This window comes from Ruditapes philippinarum, unplaced genomic scaffold (assembly GCF_026571515.1).
Source record: "Ruditapes philippinarum isolate M1 unplaced genomic scaffold, ASM2657151v2 ctg12169_1_1_1_1, whole genome shotgun sequence".
In the NCBI taxonomy this organism is placed as follows: Eukaryota; Metazoa; Mollusca; class Bivalvia; order Venerida; family Veneridae; genus Ruditapes; species Ruditapes philippinarum.
The window spans coordinates 32,101-50,971 of record NW_026863844.1 but is presented as its reverse complement, the minus strand read 5'-3'; the positions used below and the strand labels follow the sequence as shown (position 1 = coordinate 50,971).

At 31.7% G+C, this 18,871-nt stretch overlaps 1 protein-coding gene across 1 annotated transcript; it reads left to right on the top strand.

Annotated features, from left to right (window-relative positions):
* Nucleotides 1–548: 548 nt before the first annotated feature.
* On the top strand, nucleotides 549–16,810 carry LOC132723501 (uncharacterized). Its single transcript, XM_060708229.1, has 2 exons — nucleotides 549–1,103; nucleotides 16,757–16,810. Exons 1-2 carry the CDS (start codon nucleotides 549–551, stop codon nucleotides 16,808–16,810), a joined length of 609 nt encoding a protein of 202 aa, XP_060564212.1.
* Nucleotides 16,811–18,871: the final 2,061 nt, after the last annotated feature.

Genomic DNA, 18,871 nt, shown 5'->3' with positions numbered 1-18,871 from the left:
ATCAAAAAATTGAATTGATTTCCACGGTTGATTTATGTGTGGTGAAATAAATGTGTATTATGAAGCATGTGTTTCTGTACTTTACGTTAAAATGTTTGTGTAAATATCAAATTTGAATGTTAACTATAAATTCCCGCTTTGTAAGTAAAGTAAGCAATAAATAGCTGAGGAATTTTAATGCCACGTGGTGAGAATTAAAAAGAAAAAGTGAGTATATTTTGTTTTGAAGTAGTGTTATATGCATCATATTTTATTCAGCGAAATACGGCAGTGAATAATTCATGATGGGCGATACTAACTTGTCATATCTAAAAGGTGTTCGGACACGATTTTACAACTTTCTAGATATAGAAATTTGAAACGGGGAGCAGCTGTTGTCTGAATATTCAGATGTAATTCTCATGGATGCTGAGGAGCAAGCAGGGATAGAAAATAGGATAGACGAATGCAAGAAAAAAGTCAATAATTACACAGAAAAACTTACTATTCAGTCTGCAAAAATTGCATTAGCTATTTGAGACAGTGATAGTGAATTCTTACAAGTAGTCATGGATAATGATTCAACCTTTCAGGATAAAGCAATGACTATAGTATATAAACTTGAAAATGTTCAAAAAGATTTGAAAAAGCTTAATGTAGAATACAAACCACTAGAAAGTAAAGGAGCAGAAACTGTAGTACAGCATATGTGTGAGCTTCAATTTAAACTACAACAGGAATTCTTTGAAAAACAACAAAGAAGAAATGAGGAGCAAATGGAAATACAACAAAGGTTCTTTGAAGAACAGCATGCTTTTAAAGATAAAGGTACAAATACAGTGAAATTACCCAAATTGGACATGATCTCATTCAGTGGAAATCGCCTTAAATGGACGGAATTCTGGGATTCTTTTCGCAGTGCGATACATGAAAATGATAAGCTTTCTCCTATTGATAAATTTAATTATTTGAAAGGAAAATTAGTAGGTGAAGCTAGAAGTGCCATTGCTGGGCTAACATTATCAAATGAGAATTATGATATAGCTATTCATATTCTTCGTGAAAGATTCGGTGACCTCCAGGATATAATTGATTCGGACATTACAGTCATTGGAATATACACGGTGTGTTATGTTTAGTTAAAATAAGAACTATAAAGTTTATAAAAGGTTTGAAATTAAAAATAAAGTGTTTATTGAAAAAGAAATAAAAATTTTGTCTTCAATGTTGGTGTAAAACCTGAATCTCCACCACATCTTACACCATAGAACAATTTGTTGAACTTAATTACACATACAATTTATTTTAATTGGCAGGTTTATTCTATCACACATACGTACAGTTCAAGAAAGATATATCTACAAATGTATGAGACTACACATAATATATAAAATACACGTATAAACATATATAATTGTCTCACTTCACTTTTAACCTTATTCATACAAATCAGCAATGCCATCCGACATTTTACATCAACATGAACCAATTTAGAAAACATGTTAATCTATCCTCGGATCCAATAGAAAACTGGCCTCTATACTGTTATACATGCAAAAGTATTATTTCGAGAAAAATATGCGGGCTTTCAAACTTTTCGGGGTTTTCATTATGTAAATACGTTAACAGGTACAATGTTTAGATATAACTGCAATATTCGTTAGATAAGAATATGTTTGTGACAACTAATTTAAATGTAAACAAAAGTCAACTTCGCTCGTTTTAAAATTTAATTATGAAATGAAACTTGTTTTAGTAACATGTACTTGATTTAGATTTAGAAGTTTCTATTTTGTTACATCTTCAGATCTTCCCTTTTTGTATTTTCTGATCTCAGATCAAGAAATACAATGCTGTCATTCAATCTCTGGCACAAAATTTCACGACAAACCTAACAACAAGTAGTTCTCAAAACAGCTTAAATTAAAACTAGCGATGTAAAAGAAAGAAATATTCTTATTTTGTTACAAGTTTCAAACAAATTACAACGCATTCAAAGTTTAAAAGTAGCGTTGGCTTATAGAATTGTCAATAAATGCACAATCACAAATTACGCGGATGAATATCATTATAATCAATGAAAATGCTATTTTAGCGATGTCGATTACCGAATACTTCAGTGCGTAGTACAATCACATAAATCTGACTTTCGACTAGTGGAATATATACATGTCGGACTGTTTTGGCGAGAAGATGTACGTACATCAGTGTTAAAGAACAGGTTTATCGTGAACAAAATATCTCGAAATTAATAAGGATTACAAACCCGAAATAAAAATTCTAAATTTAGAAAGAATAATATGATTTTATTCAGGCCTTCTTCGTAAAACTTCCCCGTGGTGAAGGAATACAGCGCTCGTTTAGTGTGTGAGATATCTGATGTTTAAATCCCAGGCGAGGCAACTTTTTTAAGTGTCATTTTTAAGGAAGTAGCCACGATATGCAAGGATAAAGTGTGGCTGTCATAAAAAAATGAACATAAAATGAGCCGTGTCACGACAAAACCAACATAATGGGTTTGCGACCAGCATGGATCCAGACCAGCCTGCGCATCCGCGCAGTCTGATCAGGATCCATGCTGTTCACTAACAAACTCTATTACAAATAGAGAAACTGATAGCGAACAGCATGGGTCCTGATCAGACTAGGCGGATGCGCAGGCTGGTCTGGATCCATGCTGGTCGCAAACCCATTATGTTGGTTTTGTCATGACGTGGCTCAAATGATTTTTTGATGCCACTCTAGTCATGTAAAATTCTGTTTGTATCAAACTTAAACTGTTACTGTTAAAAAATCTAAACGCAGTCGCTGCATATCTGTGTCCTGTAAGATGAATCATAGTATATGAAAATTGACTGATACAGGAAAATTAATACAGATATACATTACGATTTAGATTGCAAAGATCAGAAAATACCACAGCGCTTGCAGGTCTTTGATTTATTCGATATATTTCCTTGTTAACGGCCATTCGTGACTTGTGAAATGGCAATAGTCATTGGGTAGGAGGCTTGATCTAATTGGTAAATAATTTTACCAAGACATGCAACATATGTTGAACTATTTCCTTAGGTAGATGTTTTGACCGTCATAATTAAACATTAATGTTATCTGTTAATGCAAAATCGGTAAGCTTCCGTAAGTATAGAAAAGGTGTCCACAACTAATTTTTATTGCAAAATATTTCTTGTACATAGAAAGGAATGATAAAATATTTTTCATTTTCCTGAAAAAAAAATAATTATCAAAATAAACGTCACAACAACAGAATTATTATGTGCATCTTCGACAACTATTTTCAATGGAATAGAGAGAACTTGGGAAAGATTGAATAGTTGACACTAACAATATACGTAAGTTTGTCCATATTTTTTTTTCAAATATTGCATTAAAAGATTGCTTTCATTGATATTTGAAAGTAAACCAACTTAATCGAAGTCTCCATTTTTGTTGTATACAACAAATGAACAGAGTGGTACAATTCTTTGTTCTTTGTATATAAATGTCATGCATTATAGCGAAGACAGTTGATTACATTCTGAAGTATTAAAATTATTCAATTAATTATTTTTTGATTATACTAAGAAGATGGAAATACTTGGCATTAACATGTTTTTCAAATATTTATCTCGTGGAAATGATCAATTGAATAATGGTTTAGGATTATTCTTTATAAAAAAATTGACTCTTTTTTAATTGAAGTAGATGCGCCGTATTATTTGTTATAGGATTTAAATGTTTAAATATTATCTAAGAATTCTCCTCACACAGAGTTTTGATACATATGTGCTGTATAAATTATCATGAAACAATTAATGTACTATATTAAAACCAATAAGAAGCAGCTGTATGCAATGCTCTTTGAAAAGAATACACCCCTATAATTTAAAAATTAAAAAAGTTACTTTTTTCAAATATTTTAAAATTAATATCGTTAATTGAAGGTTTGCTTTAAAGGTGAAAACTGATTATTAAAAAAGCAGCATAAGCATAGAAACCTCTTATATTGTTAAGTTGGTTCACCGCTTAAGACGTAACACACCTGATTGATCATTCACTTGTGACGACTTATTGATAATACACCAGACTATGTTTTGGAATACTGAATTTATGATAATTGTTACATGAAGACAGTTATCATCGAAGTTGATATTCAGACTAACTTGACTCAGATATGGCATTCTTTTGTTCAAATCAGACATATTTGGTAAAATATTTCCGTTATATTTCAATAAAATTTTGCAATAAAAGTATTTTATCCAAAGATGAGCATAGCATATTAACTCAATACATTCTACCATGATAACTTTTATTAAATTTATTTTTATTTATACATGTATATACAGGTAAATATGGAATGTACAGTTATACCAGTTGGAAGTCTTACGGTGCTTATTCTGACATCATCCTTGACAAACAAAATAAGGAACTGAAAACAATCTCAATGGTATCGTCGGTAAATATTGTCACGACAGGTCGTGATTCCGGTGTGACAGATGACATCGTGACAGATAAAATTGTGACTCACGACATTGTGACTCATGACATGTGACAGGTGGCTTTGTTGTCATAAATTCAAATCACATGATTGCTACTTCCGATAACGACAGCAGAAATGCCACTTCTTGCATATGCTTAATTGCTCTATATGAATAATAAGTCGGTACAAGGGAACTGTACATTTGATTTAACAATAACTTTAAATAGGACAATCGTCATCTATAAAGATTTTAATAAATATAAACATTACAAAATGTGGTTAAAATCGCACCATATGCCACAAATATTCCTGGTATGATAACAAAGCAATTTATTTCTGTAATATTTCCAATGAAATTAGTAACATGGTTTTCTGTTAGAAACTACAACATTACATTAGATTTGCTATTTTTTACTTTATTTCGTACTCGGTATACTATTTTTGACAGAAAATCATGCTTTTGCTTTTTGGACATAGTAAAATATTTGTATTCGTATGTTCGGAAACAATGTTCGATATGGGCTTACACAGCTTCCGTTAACTATATCTATATTCGCATTTTTGCCAAATTTATTTGCTATTCATAGTGCGATTTCTTGATTACAGAATAACTTCTTTCGTTTTTGCATATAAGGTAGCAAATTTAGCACAACTATCCGGAAAACTTTATGTCAGTCGTTCAAACAAAAGGAGAAGGTACAAGAGCCATGTTCGAATGTCACTTGGTCTATTATTGTGTAGTCTTATCTTGGTCTTTTTGTTGGTGGGTGCTAATAATACAATACTAAACAATAATACAATACTAAACAATGACACAATACTAAACAATGATACAATACTAAACAATAATACAATACTAAACAATGATACAATACTAACAATGATACAATACTAAACAATGATACAATACTAAACAATGATACAATACTAAACAATGATACAATACTAAACAATGATGCAATACTAATCAATGATACAATACTAAACAATGATGCAATACTAAACAATGACACAATGATATAATACTAACAATGATACAATACTAAACAATGATACAATACTAAACAATGATACAATACTAAACAATGATACAATACTATACACTCAAGGCATCATACTTCTCACATTGTTTTATTCACTTACTATAATATACTTCTAGTATAAGTATATAAGGAAAGCAATCGATTACACTTGTGATGCATACACCCTGAAAAGAAATATATAATTTTATACATTTCATCTTCTTCAAAGACAAAACTGTAATTTACTTTTTTTTAAAAAAATCAATTATGAGATACGAAGAAAACGATAATCAGAAACGGATTAAAATTTATTGTCGGAGCCATAACTTGGTGTTTGATTTAATTGTCCAATAGAATTGTAGTATTTCAAATGAATCATAACACATCAACTTGGGTAAATAGATTCAATCTAATCAGACAAATAAATCGACAGTTTAATAAATAAAAACTACACCGTTCTTAGTTAATGCCTACTTATAAACATTTATCTATACTTATTGTTTGCAAACTATCTTTTTTATAGTTATGCAAACCAGACACGTATCTTCTGACTTACGAATTATCAAATCTAACAAGATGCATTAATCAAGTACTTGGCTACCAAGTGCATTAACATAAGATGCGCGGTATTAAAAAGTCAAGGTAGTATAGTCACATGACGATAGTTGTGACATCAATGAACATAATTCGTGCTAATTAGCGTGTTTTCGCATCGCGTTCCCGCCATTTTAACTTGTTAATTTTCGTCTTTTTGCTTGGCGGGGTAGTGGGGCGAAACGCGAATGGTAAGACTCAGGCAACAATTGTTTTTGTACAATAAAAATGCGAGTTAGAAGCATATATTTAATTCCCTTCCGAGTAGCGGTAAGGGGATTATAGGAATGACCTTCGTCTGTCAGTCCGTCCGTCCTTCGGTAACACTTTTGTGTCCGCTCCATAACTTTTCAACCGCTAACACATTTTTTCAAATAACTTGGCATAAATAATGACCATTATGAGACGATGTGCAGAGCGCGGTTTTTGGGTTGCTACCCCCAAGGTCAAGGTCACACTTAAATGTCAAGTGTTAAAAAGTCTACATTTCGTGTCCACTCCATAACTTTTAAACCGCTGAAATGTTTTTTTAAATAAATTGGCACACGTGATCACCATTATGAGACGATATACAGATTGCAATAATTAGGTTGCTACACCTAGGGTCAAGGTCACACTTAAAGGTTAAACTTTAAATGTGTACATTTCGAGTCCGTTCCATAACTTTTAAACCGCTAAAAATCTTTAGAAATTACTTGGCACAAGTTATCAGCATTATGAGATGATGTGCAGAACCCAACATCCAGGCTGCTACCCCTTAAGTCTATGTTTATTGTCTCCATAACTTTTTGTCTTTATGGAAGATTTTAAACAACTTGGCACAAATAATAATTACTATCAAGGCCATGGTTTGTTAAAGGTAAATACTAACTACACATTCATGTCTGCTGCGGAAGGGGATTAAGCTGTCCTTCAGACTGCCTTGTATAAACTACATTAAGATCATTAAAAGAAAATTAAATTAACTTAACTCATTATATTTCAACAGAGTGACTGCATTAAAATCACACTGAGCCACAGGCGCGGCCAAACATGATGAGTTCTATTACGTTTAAAAATGATAGTTTAAAAGCATGTTAGATGCTTGTAACGTCAACAAGGAAGCACTAAATGTAAAATTACTGGTAATAAAAGTAGCAAAAATGCAAACAGTAATGTTTTGACGTCAATACAAAATACAAAATCACTGTAACAGTATTAATTGCTCAAAAAGCAATAGAAGAAAATAAAATGGTTCAACTAATTGGCCAATAAGTTACTTTTTTGAAACTATAAAAGTTCACTAAAATTTAAAAAAAAGCTTTTGAGAAATAAAGAATAAAATTTCTTCATCGGTTTAATGGACATTTAAAATATATGAAACGTACCAGTGACAAGTTCCGTCACACAGAAATGCTATGGTATTTTGAACAATATTTGTATCCATTCCTTCTCTCACAATTCCAGGACAACCAATAGTGCAATTGTCTTTTGTACTAGAAGTTATTCATCTGATGGTACCTCACTTTGGTATAACTAAAAAGTGGGAAATATAGAAAAATAGAGGATATTAAAAGAGGTTTAATACTAATTTATTGAACGAGTAAAATAAAATCATTAGTATTCGAGCCTCTGGCGAGCATAATAGTGTTTATAGTCAACGAAGTTTAATAAAATTTTAATACTGAATTTACCGAATATTATATTTTTTTATTACATATATAATATAAGAATGTCAACTATTAGAAAAGAGCTATTTTTCATTGACCCTAACCCTATAGTGCTATGTTTATATATAGCGTAAATGGCGTCACGTAAAAATGTTATTACACTAGACTTGGTTTAATATCATTTTTTATTGGCTTTATTACACTCAAGTGGCGTGGAATATGTGATAAAATTATTTTATTTAGCATGATCGCCTTAAGAAAGATTTATATGAATATATTGGGTTGGAGGGAACAACAAAAAGGCGCACTAATTTTAAGAGCTTTTACAAAGACCACGAAAAACTATGTGCGTCATGAAGCGCTATTATTTTTACATATTCTATTATTATTTTCTAGCAGAATTTTCAATGATCCTTAACCCTAAGCTGGAAATTGTCTTAAGTACATGGGTATTTTTATTATCACTATTTATTACTTAAAGCTTCGTAAATATTTACCTTCAGGCGGGAGAGTCAAAAAACTGTAAAAATCTTCCGCGTAAAATGGAACCCCGTACAAACACCGGGTTATGATAGCCAGGAGAAAAAGCAAGAACCTTCATTTGTTTATCCCGTATGTAGGCGTTGATGTTTGATAAATACCTAGTTTAAAAAAACAACAGAACTTTTAAAATCTTGAAACAGAAATGTCAAAAAGCTGCTAGTATAAAATTTATATTGCTCATGTAGATATGCACATTGTCACTATTAATGTTGGATTATTCAGGCAAATAAAATACGAGAAATTTTGAATTTTTAGGTTTTTAAAAAAATGGACAAACATAATTATTAAAAGCTGTTGCTTGGAGTGAAATAATCCATATCAAAAAAGCAGGAGTTCGCCATAGAAAATTACCGCAACATTTCTATGTAAATTCAATCAAAGCCAATATAAACGTTTGACAGCTAACTGTGAGTGTGACAGAGATTTTATTTTTCACTAATTTAAAACAATTACTCTATGCATAAAATGAACAAGATATATCACTAAAATCACATTACCACTTTGTTTACGTTTATCTTGGTAGACGATCAAAGCCTAGAGGACTTTTTTGCTATAACAAACATAAACTTTATCTTTAAATTATCACGTGGCCCAATCATGGTCATATTAGATCACGCCACTCCTTACTTATAATAGTGATTGCACTGACATTATCTTTTCTCTGTCATTTAATGAAGTCATTGCAATTACACTCTTGAGTTCCGAAAGAAAAGTCCCTAAACCCAAGGTTTTCTATTTTTACTGGTGGGGGTTATTTCTAATGGAAGTCGATGCTATGCACTTTTTCAAGAAATGTTCCTTTGATAGCTAACCCTTATACAATACAAGTTATTAACCCTTATCACGCCAAATGTCTTAAACAGTGTAGTTTATCTTTTAATCAAAAGCCATTACAATGAGGGAACATTTCAAAAACTAGTTTAGTCTGATTTCATTGATCTGTCAATTATGGATACATTATAAAACTCATTTGAATATACGATCCAACTTCCGTTTTGTTCTTGTAGTTTACGAGAATTAATATGGATTATATAAATAATGTTTTTAAAGTCACAACAGTTTAGTGTTAAGGTCAAGGTGACATCCACAATAGCACAGTCGCTTAAGTGATAGCCTGATATGTTAAATGTCTGTGATTCGATTCCTACTGTTGCCATTGTTTTAGACCTACACTTTTTTATTTTTGCAGTATATTTTTTCAATATATTTTAATTTTCTATACTTAAATGGAAATGTCCGAGTGCTTGAATAATTGTCTACACGAATATGAAGCAACTTATAAACACTACTTTATCTCGATTTGTATTGTGTTTTACGGCATTTAAATGGTATCTATTGATTTAATTGAATGAATTTAAAATATTGTTTGTTACTTAAAAGGAGTATAGACTTTACCATAATAAGTGCAAAACATTTTAGAACAACACGACAAACAAAAAACTACCAAGGCTTCAATAATGTTTAACAGATAAATATAAAAAACATGACCTACGCGGTCTCTATCTTAGTAGTTTACTCTATTGCGCTATAACGCTCAGAATAATTATTTCACATATACAAATTAAATTACATCACAGCTTACTGCCTACGTCTCACGAAACTTACCGAACATTTATCGAAGATTGATAATTAAATTGTGTGCATTGACCGAACAATTAGTATGCAATTGACAGGTACGTAAAATCAAACCAATATCTAACTTAATAAATAACAGTGCAGACTATGATCGGAGGGCACATATGTGCTGGCACTTGTCCGTCATTGGTAGTTTCAGTTGCCGCAAGTAGGCTAAAGGTATATTAAGACCGATTCGACGGAGTAAAGTTACTTTTATCGTATAGTGCTCCGACGGTAAAGATATTACTTATTTTTTATAGAACATTAATTCCAAGAATCCAAGATCCAGGATTGCAGGTATCAAAGTTACACAATCAAAAACTAGTTTACAGAATTCTAAACTGCGTTTTCGAAATATTGGCGAATATGGAAAATTTGCCGATATTTCTTCCAGCAAAATTAAAATGTGATAGAGTACAACACTTTTTATCTACGTTTCATCGCTCTTATGTGTTAGAAAAGAAAATAGTTAGATTTTACATGAGTGGCAGTTAAATATTGCAAATGCATTGCATATATTTCTAATTGTTCAGATATGAGTAATTATTCTTTTAATTTGCATTGATTAAAAGAATGAACACTTTGAAACAGAAGTCCAAAGTTTCTGAAATATATCTGTTTAAACTTTCTGCATGTGTATAGTTACATTTTATTCTGATGTGCGAAGAAAAAAATGTACTTTTTAAACAATTGTCCTGGTAAAAACTTTATCACACAGCCTGGAAAAGTTTGCCATTAAACTTAAAGTTATTTCAAACAACCTTTTCCAGAATATTATTTATGTTTATCGAGTACAAATGGTTTGCTTTTTAGAAAGGTCTGCTTTTGGAGTACTTTAAATATAAGACTTGTAACAGAATGCAGAAGCAAAGATCAAAATATGAAAGAAGAGATCAACAATTGTGAGCGTCATTCACTAACCCCAACTTTCAAAGGGGAAAAAACGGCATTTTTAACGTAAACAAACAAAAGAAAATAGCAATAGAAAGGGCCAGGGAGAAATGGAAAGGTACCCAAGGGCCAATTTTAGAAAAGTAAAGGTAAAAAAATAAAAAAATTTTTGAAAGGAGCAAAATGGCAAAAAAAAAACAAATGGCAGGGAGCATATGACGCGTAGCAAATGACAGGGAGCAAATGGTAGGTAAGGAGTAAGTGACAAGAAGCAAATGGCAAAGAGTAAGTGACAGTGAGCAAATTACAAAAGGAAATGTCAAGAAGCAAATGGCAAGTTGTAAATTACAGGGAGCAAATGGCAAGTAGCAAGTGTCAAGTAGCAAATGGCAGAGAACAAATGGCAAGTAGCAAGTGTCAAGTAGCAAATAACAGGAGTAAATGACAAGGAGCAAAATGCCAAATAGCAAATGACAGGAATCAAATGACGAGTAGCAAATGACAGGGAGCAAGTGGCAACAAGTAAGTGACAGGTAGCTAAATACAGGAGAAAATGGCAAGGAACAAAATGGCAAAGCAAATGATATGGAGCAAATGGTAAGGAGTAAGTGATAAGTAGCAAATGACAAGGAGTAAGTGACAAGTAGAAAATGGCAAGGAGTAAGTGATAGAGAGCAAATTACAAAAGAAAATGGCAATAGGCAAATGGCAAGAAACAAATGACAGGGAGCAAATGGCAAGCAGCAAGTGCAAATAGCAAATAACAAAAGAAAATGGCGATGAGAAAATGTCGAAGAACAAATTACAAGAGACAATGGCAAAGAGCAAATGGCAAAAAGCAAATAGCAAGAGAAAATTACAAGTGACAAATGACAATTAGCAAATGACAGGGAGCAAATAGCAAGGATCAGGGGACCAGAAGTTAAAATTGATGGGAGCAAACGACAAAAAACAAGTGGCAAGTAGCAAATGAATAATGGCAAGTAGCAAGTAGCAAATAGCAAGTAGCAAGTGGCAAAGAGCAAATTACAAGTAACAAATGGCAATTTAAGCAGCAAATGGCAACTAGCATGTGATATATAGCAAATGGCAGGGAGCAAATGACAAGTAGCAAATGACAAAAGAAAATGGCAAGGATCAAGTGACAAGTAGTAAAATGGCATGGAGCAAATGGCAAAAATCAATGACAAGTAGCAAGTTGCAAATTGCAAGTAGCAAGTTATCATTGACAAGAAGCAAGTGGCAAGCAGCAAATGGCCAGTAGATAATGACATGTCTGAGCGACGTTCCAAAGTTATCAGTTCAAATACTTGATAATTAGATCCACATAAACGAATCTCTTTCTTTGACTTAACAAGTATGAAAATTTCCTTCGGGTTAATTTTAAAGACCATTTATTATGTAAATGCATGTTCTCTTTGATGTACAATGTAAGCAAACTTTCCTAATTGCAGCTTTCCGTGCAATATGTCATATCGACATTCGTTTTAAATTGATGAGATTTTTTCATCTTGCTGACGTCAGTTGATGCTGAAAACCAATTCGTTTCAAGCAAAATCTTAAGGTGTGTTTTTTTATTTCTGAATAAAAAGGAAATGTGTTACCAGCCAATTAGTAAAATAATAATATTGCAAACACTATGAAAGTGAAACGCAAAATGTTTTAAACAGAACTATTAAACGAACATTGAAGTAGTGAATGTATTTTTAAATCGTATTTTAAACATATACTTTTACGAGATCACGGAGGTTGAATTATGTTTACAAGTTGTCATGAACTTAATGCAACGTTATACAAGTCCAAATTTCATTTGATTTCCAACACAAGAAAGCTCAGCAAGATTTTAATATTGAAAATATAATACCACGCTGTATTCATAATGGAATATTGTCTTAAATATGTGAGAAAATATCATCTATGGAGGGCAATTTTCGCGTAACATAGTGCCCACTTTATCAAAACATACGCAGTGGGCCAGCTAAAAGATACCCAATGGAGCACCATACACGAACAGCTTAATATGATTTGATGTGCTCTTTACACAGCTCTATAAGGAGAAAGTGATTTTCTAGTACAGCAAAAGATACGTTACACCTAAAATGCTACAAATTATAAATAAGTTTAACGCTTAATGCCAAGGTTTTGTTTTTCCTGTTAAATCTATTTCATGAAATCATATTTTTTTTTGTTTCATAAAAACTCCTTTTACATTTTTACGAATTACCAAAGCGAGACATTTTTTTTATTGAGTTAAGTCGTTGGAAGAAAATCAGATTTGCATGTTCATTGCATTATTCAAAACTTGGTAAAAGCACGCATGATTTACATATTTCTTATGAAGAAATTCACGGGAATTACACATTACACAAATCTAATCTTTGAAAATATAATACAAAATCAACTAAACAGTTTGGTATTAAAAATCTAAAAACGTTACTCAAATTTTCAAAATAGCTACAAACTTAATAAACTTCATAAAATCGAAGTAAAGTCGAATGCTTTAGAACTTTCTTTTTTATATTGGTTATCTTTTTAAGAGCGTTGCTTAAGGTAGAACACCCCTAATGGGCAATATAAGGAACTGTAAAATTGACAACATAGGACAGTTATATGTCTTAAATGTCACCTATATGCAAAATCTAAACAAAATTTACCGTGTGGTTTACGAGTTATGGACATTTTTCTGAACTAAAACTTTGCCATTAGAAGGGCTTTTTTCAGAAATGAGGAAACTCTCAATAATCTATAATATCATCATCCTGAAAAATGTTTTCCTATTGCTGGTTGTTAAGAAACAAATAATGACATTTAGGTAACAAATTAAACAAGCAAAATGATTGTTTTTAAACAAAATGATTTTAATATGTATAAAAATGTAACCCTACCCCACCCACTTTTAACACTTATTTGACCATTTCCCTTTGTAAAAAGCCTTATTTAGAATATCCCTAAAATGTTCCACAATGAGGGGCTGTTTTTAAAGTTTGCCTAAATTTTCTTTAATGTATATTGGTTGGTCTTGCAAAATATAAAATACTTTAACCGTGTAGTTTTTATTTTATTTAACTTTGAAAATATCTGATATCATATTTGCTATTAAATTTGGCATTATTTAGTAAATAAATACCTACAATAATTATATAATTAAAATGAAACACTTTTTTCTTCCATTATTGATCTGAGAGATTGATAAATAATGTAAAAAAAGAAAGAAAAAAAAGTTGCCCCTTCTGGGGTTTGAACCCACGCCCCTCAGTTTCAATACACTTTACAGTGATTCTAGCCTATTTGAATACTCTTCAATGTGGAGATAAAGCATTAGGTGTGTACTACCTTAATTGGGCAATAAAAGGTCTTAAAATTTATTTCAGAACATAATTTTAGACAATTTGGTTAAACTTAAGCCTGTTTTGCCGAGTTTTCAGACACATGCCGATAGATGTCTTTCTCAGTTCGGTGCATAAGGTCTGCAAAGTCTTTGAAAAAATCACAGAGTTGGTTGGATTAAAACACATTTCCGATCATTGCCAGTAAATACATTTCAAATGCATTTTATTCAATGTTATTTAGATCTGGTTCATTTCCTGTCATGATACATGTTTCACTTCAGTGTTGTTATGTTTTCTGGTCCTTCTGGATCATTGGTGCCAACACTATAAAGTGTTGAGAATTGAGTACCGCTCAAGCCGGTGCTAGGGGGCGTGAGGGATCTACAAAGGTAATTTAGCTTTTCTAGCTTGAAAACTGCTCAAAATTGCAAGTCTTAAAAACCCTTAAAAATCCGGAAACTTTTGTCATTCGAACCGTTTGCTGACAAATTTTGATTTGACAGGTTCCACTGTCACTCTCATATTCCATGTCATCAATTTTATCGCAACGAAACACTCTCACTAAACATAATTTAAAGTATTATTAGGCTTTTAAGAAAGATGCCATGCGGATATACATGTATACCAAATAATTAAAATATGTTCTCACCTTTTCAAACGCCTCAGTGTTAACTGTAATAGTTAGCAGCAAAGGAATGGATGTTGATGACCAATTATGTTTTGAGGACGGCAAAACAGAAATGGATTTGATTTAAATACCGACGTGGTGTATCATCATTATCGAGCCGCGATTACAGCAGAGGAATGTGCATATCTTTAGCATTTCATTTAAATTTATTCAGTATGTTTATTTCTCGATCTGGGATGTATGGAAAGCCATTCTGCCATGCGAATTGCTATTTGCGAATTGCTATTTGCGAAATGATAAATGCGAAATGATATTTGCTAATGATAAATGCAAAATGCTTATTGGCACAAGGTTATTTCCGATCAATTTCCACCATTAATTCAGACCAGGTAGGTAGTAAACAGATATTTGCGAAGTAAAAACAACATAAACAGTAATAAAGAATATTTTTTATATGTTTGGGTTTTTTAAGCTTAAATTAAGTCGTGTTGAAGGATAAGATCTACGACAGTATCCTCAAAGTACTTAATGCAGGGGATGCATTGTACCAGGAATGACCAGATATTATTTACATAATAATATTTACATAAGAAATTTCTTTTGTATGCAGTGTTTTTCCTATTAATTTTATACAAAATATGGCATATTTTGAGGAAAATTAATGTTTTATTAAAGATCCTGTATGTTTTGTGATTGATATTGTTACTGTGTTTATACCACACTTGCAAAAAATTATATATGTATAAAATTATGCAAATAAAACAATTTTCAAACATCGAAGAATATGTAAAATGTGTACTGCAAATATTTGTGGACATTATATTTAATAAATAAATTATATGCATTCATTTCTTATTGAAAAATTTGACTTATAATTTATAGAAAATAAATTTCTAATTACCCCCCTTTACTTACATGAAATGTTAAATTCGGTAATATCTTTTTAAATAATGCTTATTGGAACTTACAATTTTGACAAATCTTAAATTGAACACCATATTTATGAAATAAAACCATGAAAAAAATGTGTTACAGGATCTTTAACCATATTCACATAAATGTAACCAGTGATTTTGTTAACGATTTGGACCAAACATGACATTTTAAATGTGTGTGCCAATGCTTATCAAATGTTTATCCTTTTACTGTGTGATAAATATTGAATAGAACTTTAGTATCATTAGCAGTAATTGACCATTTATATATGTTTTTAACTTTTTTATCAATTGTTTAAAAGTCATTTCCGGTAATTCGCTTGTATATAGTGTTAATAGTTATTAAAATTATAAATATCCAAGCTACAGTTTTAAATACTTTTGATATGAAGGTCTGTAATAGATTGTGCTTTGTGAATATCTAAGCATCTCAAAATGACCAAAATGTCACATATTGTTGGAAATTCCATGAGACGCTCCATTTTAAGGAAACATTTGCTTTCTATTTGCTTGCTTGCTAATATAAATAATAATACTCTGTCAAAACATTTTATAGGTAGTGCTCCTACTTTAGAAGAACTTAAATGGAAATTCCTGTCCTTAAAAGCATCAAGAAAGATGCCAACAAGTTCTCCAGTTGTTGCAACAAAACAGAAAATATAGGTATGATTTTTAGCTCCAAGAATATTTCAAGATATTGTACTCACCCTGGTGTCGGGAATCGCGTCAGCTTCACAGCTTGGTTAATTTTTGCGGGCAAATACAGTAGCATTGTCACAAAGATATCAATTTTTTTTAAAAAAAATACTCGTTATGACAGCAGGCAGCTGTTATTGTAGATAAAGGTTTAAAACTTTGACCAAGGCCTCACTGAAAAGCCATCCATAGTAATCTGACAGTTGTTGATAGTAAAAATTTAGCAATAAGTTCTTGATAAATGATACACCCGAACCAAAAAATACATACAAAAACTGAAGATAGAAGACTGGGTTTGATTTAGACTATTCATTGGCATTAATGGTAATGAACACTGCCAATGCCATGTAGCAAGTAACTATAAATAATTACTGTTATTGTTTCGTATTGCAGGCTGAGGAGTACTTGATACGCTGTGGCGTGAAGGAGAACAGGGCTGGAGCTTAAGTTGATGCGCTCTATAAAACACAAAGTATTGGAACTGCACTAAGGTTGTAATGATGACTATGAAACTGTGAGAAACAGACTGCTAGTAGATCTTAAATTTCATGATGAATGTTAAAATGAGGGTTATATAATCCTTTAAATTATGGTGGACGAGATGTTTGATGAAGATAATTTTTCTGTTTTTAACTACATTCAACACAATAAGAAGTATGTTGGAGCCACAAGATTATACATGGGTATGCAAAACAAACCACTGATGTACTTCAGTGACTCTGAGGAAAAAGTGTGTCCAGCTGAAATGTCAGCAAAACGAAGCAAACCGGGAAATGTAGGTTGAGCTAATGCGTCATCGGAGCAAAGTGGCTCAGCAAATGCGCAAACGGAGAAAAGTGTGTCAAGAGAATTCAAGGACTTGAAAAGTAGAGGTGATAATTTAGAAACAGTAGATCGATTACGTCGATGCTAATAAATTCTGTCCAGTATATGCCACCGATCCAAAAAATAGTCTGTTACTGTAAAGAAATGTGATGTGACTTGCTGGAATCTTATGCCAGGACTTAAATAAAATGATGGTCATTAAAGTAATGGAGCATTTTTACCTTCTTTTCTAATATTTAAACTTTTTTATACTGATATTGTAAATTTTGATTGTATCTCTGTCAAAATCTCTAATATAATGACAACTTTGAATACACGAGCTTTGGCTGTAAAACGACCAACTCTTGTTTTAATTCTGTTCAATAATACAAAAGAAATTATTTCAAAAGTTTGCTTTATTTTTTTTCTTCAGAATAATCAATTGCACTGCCCTATTAAGATCCCTTCATATTTAGTTTTCTTTTTTATTTATTTACATGTTGAATAGTTTAGTGTCATATTAAATAAATATGCAAGGAAATGAACGCTTTCATAGTCTTTTCTTTCAAGACATTTTGTTAGACGAAAATATATTTGTTTAAAATTTTGGGTATTCATATAACAAGAATTTATAATATTACTTCCTATTTCTACTACATGTATGTACTTCACCTCTTATTTTATGTAACAAAATGGTGTGTGGAGTTTTCCTATACTAGAATGAGTTGTTGTGTACCTGGATTTTGTTCAATTAATGAAGTTGTCTGATTATCTGGCATTTATTATTACTCAGTTTGAAATATGTAAGAATTATTAACGACATTTTTACCCTATAAACTGGATAAAGTTAACTTGCAACCTGATGGACAGAATATTGACTTTTATGAATGAAACTTTTGAATAAACGAAAAAGAAATGAAGTTGTTTTTTTTTCAGTATTGTATGGGACATGTATCATGTTTATTAGTTATGAGTACAATTTAACAGAATTTATGTGTGAGTTGATTCTGTTTGTATTATTATTTCAGTCTTTGCTGTGTATTTTTTTTATTCTAATGTGCAGTCATGAGATGCCAAAACAACAATAGGATGCTACATATATGTTTTCGCTTGAATGAGTCCGAATAAGTACAGGGTTCAACTTCGTTGTCCGTCTGTCTGTCCGTCCATTTGTCTGTCCGTCACACTTGTGTCCGCTCCACAACTCTACTATAAGAGGTATTGACTTGAAACTTGATAGGAAGCTATATCACATGAAAAAGTGCAGTGTAAAAGAACCATAAGTCTTCCTTTCATAGTTTATGAGTTATTGCCCTTTGTAAATTTCTATACTAAATTCTTGTCCGGGCTATATCAAAACGTATAAAAGATATCAATTTGAAACTTTGTAGGTAGATGAATTACATATATGTGAAGTGTATTACACAAGAACCATAACTCTTTTTGCATGGATTATGAGTTATTGCCCTTTGTGAATTTCAATAGTTAATACATGTCCGGGCCATATCTCAGATAGGTCATTACATCTCATTTGCCGGACGCAGAAAAAGATGAGCACTTTTGCAACATGCAGCGCTGTTGAAAATAAATATAAGCGTTACTATTTGTCCTTCATGTTAAAAGAAACATTCCATTCTGCAATATATGAGGCGAGACACAGCTACTTCCGTTTCCGAAAGGACCCGTCCAGTTTAAAGTTTGGTT

What these genes read in the sequence shown, in the direction of transcription:
- LOC132723501 (XM_060708229.1), top strand. Translation starts at nt 549, where the DNA reads ATGGATAATGATTCAACCTTTCAGGATAAAGCAATGACTATAGTATAT. An exon ending in CAGTCATTGGAATATACACG is followed by an intron (nt 1,104 to 16,756) that starts GTGTGTTATGTT and finishes TTCGTATTGCAG; the next exon opens with GCTGAGGAGTACTTGATACG.